Consider the following 7,632-nt stretch of genomic DNA (forward strand, 5'->3'; position numbering starts at 1 on the left):
TTAGTGCTTCATTCCTTGTGATGGCAAAAGGAAAACTCTCTCCCAAAACCAGTAGAGTCCAGACCATTCTCAAGGGAAGCATCTGATTATGCCCCTGTGAGCCTATGCAATCTCCTGTTCTGGAATCAGAACTGAGTCCTCTGCCCTGCTGTCATGCCTTTCCTCCAAGATCCCTAAGAACATCACAAATGATCAGATCCATGTTTCCAACAAGAGCATCCAGCCACGCTAAGTGCAACAATTCCCTGCCTCAGCACCATGTCCCTGGCACGGCCAGAGCCGCCCGTGCTCACCGGGTCAAGCTGTGAGACTGGGAGTCAACTTCAGAGCAGCTAGAGCTCAGGGCCTAATGAATTCAGCCTCACAACACCTCTGTGAGGTAGGTAGAAGTATTACTATCCCCATTCAGATAGAAAGGGAAGACGAGGCACGGAGAGGTGAAGTGATTAGCCTTCAGTCACTCAGCCAACGCTGGGAGTGCAGAGTAGACACCAAAAGCCTTAGTGATCCAGTGCTCCGACTTCATAGCCTGTGGGCTGTGAGCGCCTCTGAGCGTGCAGCCTGGCAGGGCTGGTGCTGCCACACACCCCTGGCTTCAGTGCATGGAAATGATCCCTTGGCTCCTGACCACGTCACTGCGTTCGACAGCCTCTGAGAAGAAACAGCCTCCAACCCAATCCCCAACACCTAAACCACACCTAGCCCAGGAGAGCTGACTGTACACATCACCCCGGGGTGCTCTTGGTCCCCTTTCCTCCATGGGTCAGAGGACATCCAGCTCCTCTGCCTGCTGCCTCTGCACTGCCAGCTGGCTCACACTGGGACACCTGCTCCAAAGGAAACTTCCTTCCACATCTGTTCCAAAGGAAAATTGCTTCCACAGCAGGGGCAAGGTTTGCAGAACTGCCTGTGGTGAGCCATGGCAATGATTTAGCAGGATTGGTGAAGGATTTACTCGGTCAGGTGATGTCTAAACTGATGTCACATTACTGCCTGCTGTGCAACTGTAAAATAATGTTCTGAGCTACAGTGTCTGTAATCCTTTTCTCTGCTCACTGAGCAGACAGAAGGCATCAGTGCTGCCCAAATACTTGCCAAGATGAAAAGTTCACCTTCACAAAGCTGTGTGCCAGAGAGCAGAGCTCTCAGTGAAACCAGAACTTGTCTCTCTGACACACACTCACCACCTCATGCTCAGGCTTATCTTATTAGGCCCCAAACAACAACCAGCAGAGTCTCACCTGAGGGGTTTCCCTCCACAGAAGAGTTACCTGAGATGCAGATTTTAGAATGGGGCACCTCTGTCCTCGTCTTTGTTTCACCAACTTCTAAATGACATAAGAGATCTGCCAGATCCTGCTGCTATGGAGTTTTACTGCCAGCAGTTTCTGGTTTGGCCAACCTGGCAGAGGTGTCTAGAGGTGTGTGATCTTCTCCTCTGTCACCCTTTGAAAGCAGCTGAGGAAATGGCTCATCCTTCTCCAGGCAGAAACTTGTGCACGTGTTCTTTGTGGTACACAGGAAGGTTCTGCCTGCTCTCCCTTTCCTCTCCACCCCCTGATATCTATAGTTTCTGTATAAAAAGCCAGCTGCAAAAACCTCCTGTTGGGTTAAGAAAGACAAGCAGGTGGCTCCAAAGCCAGGATTTAACAAACAGACAACCAGATGCTTTGGACCTGTTGCTGCAACTACCAAACACTACAAAGAACCTGTTTTTAGGTGAGTCTGGCCAAGGTCCTGATGAGGGAAGCGAAGCCCATGTGTGTGAGGCTGTGTCCCCCCAGGGACAGAGCAGCCCAGGCTGACACAGCCCTGGCACTGCCAGCTGGGGCACGGCCACAGCTCCTTCGCTCTGGGTCTGTTTTGGTAAAGGCAAATGGGCAGGAGCAAATACTTCAATGAGACTGTAAGTCATCAGCTGGTCCTTGCGACACTTCAACACTTGGAGGAAGGAAAAAATCTTCCTGGAGACAAGAACTTGTAGCCATTCCCAGCTGGCAGCCGGAGGGGACGCACAGCTCCTGGCACACTGCTGGGAGGAGGGGAACGAGCTGGTGCCACTGCACTGCTGGTCTCAGGGCACCTGTGTCCGTTTGGAGGGATCTTGTGTGGTGAAGCAGCAAGGTGTTGCTCAATAGACAGGTCCTTCAGCTCCAGCTTCTCTGCGCTTTCTTCTTTGCTGTGCCGTGGGGATAAGTTGAGCAAGCTGAGGACATCCTTCTTAGAAGTCATTGTTCCAGGAGCTCCCCGGAGAATCTTTATCGGGCCAGTGGAGTGGTGGGGAGTGCTCTGCCAGAACATCTTTAAGTTGTGAATTGCTTGCACTTTCTCATCGATGGCAGCCAGTTTTAGTTTGTCTATGTCTGGGGCATCAGCTGGACTCGAGCGAGCAGAACCAGCTGAGGAGTAAGAAAGAGCAGGAGATGGAGTGCTGCCACCAGGAGACTGATGTCCTGAGCTTGGAGAGATATTCCTAGGTGATTTAGAAATATGAGCACTGTAGGGAGAGCTGGGGTATTTGAGTTTAAAGGGAGGCTGCTCCGTGAGGGACCCATGTGAATCACAGCCTGGCGACGGCTGCCCGCTGCACGGGCCTGTGCCTTCTCTGTTGGACATCTCTGACACGGTGGGGCTGTTGTAGCCAGAGCTCACCTTCTGCAGGGATGAGCTCCTGGTTGGAGGCTTTGGTTTAAAGGCAAGGGGTGAGGACTGGCTCCTCTGGCTGGAGCTGACGGGGCGGCTGAAGGCGCTGGTCTCCGAGGCGCGGAAGGCGGAGGCACCGCCCGGGGCTGCAGCTCCTTCGTCCGAGCTGTTGCTCTTGCTCAGTTGGCTGCTGCTCCTCTGGAGCCGTTCAACAGCTATCAGGTGGCTCTGAGTCTCCTCCAGAATTTTTTGGGCCAACTCTTGTGGATCAAGCTTTGGGTTAGTGTCCTCCTGGGATTTGACAGTGCTGTCAGTCTCAGTGCTGGACTGGTCAGATTCCCCAGTATCGGAACTTGCAAGTTTCCCAACTTTCTGGAAGGGAGAATTTGGACTGGGGACGAGAGTCATTTTGACAGGAGAATTTGGAGTACTTATGCTCCCTTTGGGGTTGACAGAATCTTTAATGCCTCCAGTCTGACCAGTTTGGGGCTGTTTGTGATCGGGGGAAAATGTTGGTTTTATGTTTTCTGGGTAACTGGCCAAAGGCTCATTGCTGATTATAGAGAAACCTTCATACTCTTCCTCATCTTTGCTGGCTGCAGTGCTGGCTTGTGGTGACAGCTGGCTCTGAGCTGCAGACCTGTGTGGATAGATGTTCTTGGGCCTCTCATACTCCTGGCGTCCTCTGGGTCCCACACCATCCAGCATGCTCTCTGGCTTGGAAACAAAGCTCATGGAAGAAGCAATGGAGCTCAGGCTGTACACAGAAATGGCATCTGAGGCAATGCTGTCTGGGCAGGTGGGAGAGAATGGAGGGTTTTGATACTGGGGTACAGGGTTGGAAACAGACTGGGCAGAAGCCAGTGACTCCAGTGATGAGGAACTGTCCAGGCTAAGACGCTTGGGCAGCTCTGTAGAATCTAAAAAAAGAAAGAAAACAGAATGTACAAACATATCCCTAGATACACTACAAAGTCAAATAAAAGCAGGTAATATGCTATCAGAACGAAGAGGAATTAAGTGTGACCTCTGCAGAGGTGCAAGTGTGAGATTTTAGGAGAAACCATTCTGATCAAATCATCAGATAACACAGGAGCAAAGATAAGCAGCTTTACCAAAAAGTGCCAGCAAGGATTGTAGAGCAAAGTGCATGGTCCTCCTGGTAGCTTGTTTCCCAGTTTTCAGAATCACCTCCTCTTGGCCAACTTCACAAAGGTCAAAACCTGTAGTGGGACATGGAGCAGAAAATCACAGCTCACAGAAATGTTCTGTCTCAAGTAAGAGTGATCTCATTTATAACTCAGGTAGAACAGAGAGGTATGACACCCTGAACACCCTCGAAGGATGACTTCACTGTGAAGGTCTGAGTCTTGTCACTGCTTCAAGCCCCACAAGACACCAGCATTGGGTTAGAGAAAATGGAAAGAAGTGTTTTCCTACCTAGAGCTGCCAGGAACTCATGACAGCCAGGCAGCCTCCAGAGCTGGACACTGATGGAGACCTGGATTGGTGCAGAGGAGAAATCTTGCTCCTTCTCACCTGCCTGAAGTTGAACCAGGACTTGATGCAGCTGAAGACAACAACAGAGACATTAGCCATTCCTTTATGAGTCACATCACTGCTTCTCTGACAGGCACAGCTCAGGAAATGCTCTTCCCCCAAACACCCTTTCCCGGGACACCCAGTTCAGCTGCTGCTCCTGAACAGAGCAGTGAGATGGGAAGGTCTGGGCAGAGGGACAGTCCAAGGACAGCAACATTAGACAGACTGGAACGGCAGCAAAGGCAGGGACAGACCAGGGGTGAGGGCTGGGGGTGGCCAGTGGAAACTGAGCAAGAAGGAAGCACAGCAGGAACATCTGTGAAGTGAAAGAAAAGGAAAGAGAGACTCTGGGGCTGCTCACAGAAATGTACTAATGCCCATTCCATGACTGAGCCATACTCCCTATGCTAATCCCAAGAAACCCATTAACTGGGCAGAACAAGTCATATGAAACCACGGCAGACTTTCCTAATACCTCCATGGCCTTCAGGAAAGAAGTTTCTCAACTGTGCCCAAGGGACAGGAGTAGCAAACTAGACAGAAAATGTGTTTATGAAGATCTGACACAAATTAAGGTGCCAGGATCCCATGTACTTCACCAACACAGCCTGGGCAGCAGGGAAGGAAAGCCATTAACCAGGGACCAGCTAACCTCAGGACCACCCACACTTCACAACCCACAAAGGTTGACACAGGCCTTTTTCCACAGTAGCACTAGGAGCAAATCCCAGGCCTGGGAGCGGGTGCAGACACTTTGCAGCAGCACAGGGAGTGGGTCTGCAGTGACCCTGGCACGTCGCCCTGCGCGCAGTGTCACCCCGTGCACGTCGTACTCACCATTCCCACCACATTTTTAACAGCCTTCGGGCAGCAGGTAACAAGAGAGGAAAAGAGGAGAAAAGAAAGAACACGGGTTACTCTGGGCTACAAAGTGCCTGTGCTGAGGAACCCTGCAGGGACACAGCCACGTGTGAACCAGCACCCTGCCTGCAAGCTGCTCTGCCTGGAGAAAGAAGGGAGCAGTGGGAATGGCCTGAGCTATGAGTCCAACAGCGTGGGAACAGGCAGCTGGAATCTGGGAGTGCCCAGCTCATGACAGCTCAGACACTTAGCAGGCAGACACTCAGGCCAACCCACACTCTGGCAGGAGGCAGGACATAAAACAGCCCTTCTCTTGTTTCCTCTGGGATACAATACTGGCACTCGATGCAGCCAGCAGCCCCTGACTTTTCCTTGCACACATGGTAGTGCTGAAGTTCTCTCTTTTGTTTTGCACTGTTTTGCACCCTAAACAGCTCAGGCTCCCACCCTGCGGCATCGCTAACACCAAGGGCACCTGCTCCCCGTGGTGCTGGTCACCTACATGGGAGAGCCAGCGAGCAGCACCCACTGGCCACACTGCCTGACCTCCTGCTTCTGTCTGGAACAAAGTCTGCTCTCCTCTGCAACAGGCAGAGCCCCAGCTGCTCACTCCACTCTGTGGAGAGGCAGGAGAGGAAAAAAGCAATAACCACAAAGGGAGAACGGAGCAGGAAACTCTGACGTGTAAAAGGATATACTCTTGTGCAAAAGGCAATTCTATCTGGGTCTGGGCTATGGAAGAACATTTGCAAACCCAGTTCAATGTCCCTGCCAGTATTTACTGTGTGGGGCAGTAAGGAAAGGGTGAGTGTGTCCTTGGTACAGCCAGCTGAATGTTTGCTCTTGATAATCTGAGGCAGGGTGACAGTCACAAAGTCACCTCATGAGCACAGTAAGACATTCCAGGCCGTGGGAACACTCTCCTCTCCTCCTCACAGCCCTCAGACCAGTCTCCCCTCAGGTGGCCACAAGGGAGATAACCCTAAGTTAACCACAGATGTCCTGGGCACTGCTGGAGCTAAGGCAAGAGGCAAAACACCAGCAAGGACAAGCCATTGGAAATGTCTCATGCAGTGCTGCAGAGCCTAACAGGATCCTCACAGGAACCCTCTCCTTGGAGCAGACCCACAGGAACCCTCTCCTTGGAGCAGACTCATTCTGGTGGGCTGCAGAGCCACTCAGCAGGTAACAGCGAAGCTGGGGCTCTTGCCTGGCATCTTGTGCAGAGACTTCACCCTGACACCACACAGAGCCAGTCCCAGCTGCCCCCACAGTACTGCCTCAGAATGCCTCTGCCCAGGGAAGGGGAGAGACAGTGAGATACAGGCCCATTCCCTGTGTGAGTGTGTCCATGTACTGAAGCAGGCAACTGATGAAGAGAAACCTTGTTACAGGAGCAATCAGGACAGTAAGAACCATGGAATGGAAAGCAGCTGGGCTGGTGGCACAGAGAAGGATCAGGATAGGCTTGGCATGCTCAAGAGACTGGGGAGAGGGAGGAGTGTGAAGGAGGTTGGGGAGAGCAGGGACAAGTCCCATCACACAGGCAGCACTGCCTCTCTGCTGAAGACCAGGAATCCTTTCTGCAGAGCTCACTGAGTTTTCTGACAGACCTTGCATTGTCCAAAATCAGCTATACCCTGGAGCTTTGGCAAGTACAGTGGACAAAGCCAAGCCAATGTGGGCCCTAGACACGATGGTCAAATAGCAGTTAGTGGTCTGTCACTCAATTCCCCCTCACTGCAGTAGGGATCATGTTTTCACTTGTCACTGAACAGGCCACACAGCCCAGTAACCCACCTGCATTTTCTCCTTCTGGCCACACCTTCATTGACACAAACAGGCAAGTTTAGAAATTCAACCCTCAAGTCTCCTAGCAAGCTCTGGGTTGATAAACCAGGGCATCAACCATTCTGTGCAATTCTGAATTTACTGACCTGGGAAGAACCATTTGGAACCTGGTACTGGAGGAAAACCTCCCAACTCACCCTGTTGATAAGCTGTTCTCCTGTTTCTGAAGCTGTGATAAGTTTACAAAGTGCCTGAAGTGCAGGGTTAGGCAAACCTGAAAAACATCAGCAGAAACATCTGTATCTGTTTCTTGACTGCAAGAAATGCAACAAACCTGAACACAACACACACTCAGCTAAATCCTAAAACCTCTCCCCCACATCACTGGACAGTTCTGGAAGCAGCAGCAATTTCCAGAAAGCAAAAGGTCTTCCCACTTTGCACCTGATGACACGTTTCCTGACTAAGAGCTGGGAAAAAGGAACAGTCACATCATGCTTACTGGACCCAGTTGTAAATGATTCTCACCTGTGAGAAAATTTTCAGTAAACACTTGCATTTAGAGCTTTTCCCCTGTTCAATACACTGATTTCATGGATGTAAAACACCTGTTTTGCAGGCTGGCATCACAGAAAGGCAGGAAAGGCTGATGCCTGCCTGGTCAGGGCCCACAGCTGCCTCCTCTCACCTAGGAGTGACTGGATGGTGGTGCTGCACTGCTGCAGCCTGTCCCCAGGGTCTGCAGTTGGGAAGAACACTGCTGCTGGGAGGCCACTGGCCGGCGGGGCCAGCCGG

General features: G+C 51.6%; 1 protein-coding gene across 1 annotated transcript in view; it reads right to left on the bottom strand.

Annotated features, from left to right (window-relative positions):
- Nucleotides 1-1,935: 1,935 nt before the first annotated feature.
- TTC28 (tetratricopeptide repeat domain 28) overlaps nt 1,936-7,632 on the bottom strand; it is a 44,297-nt gene continuing 38,600 nt past the window's right edge. Inside the window, 6 exon segments of the mRNA XM_009071191.1 lie at nt 1,936-3,563; nt 3,759-3,866; nt 4,084-4,213; nt 5,023-5,046; nt 7,035-7,111; nt 7,526-7,632. The exon segment at nt 7,526-7,632 is cut by the window's right edge and continues 10 nt beyond it. Of these exon segments, the coding sequence (XP_009069439.1) occupies nt 1,936-3,563; nt 3,759-3,866; nt 4,084-4,213; nt 5,023-5,046; nt 7,035-7,111; nt 7,526-7,632 (2,074 nt within the window).

This window comes from Acanthisitta chloris, unplaced genomic scaffold (assembly GCF_000695815.1).
Source record: "Acanthisitta chloris isolate BGI_N310 unplaced genomic scaffold, ASM69581v1 scaffold2163, whole genome shotgun sequence".
NCBI classification, from domain to species: Eukaryota; Metazoa; Chordata; class Aves; order Passeriformes; family Acanthisittidae; genus Acanthisitta; species Acanthisitta chloris.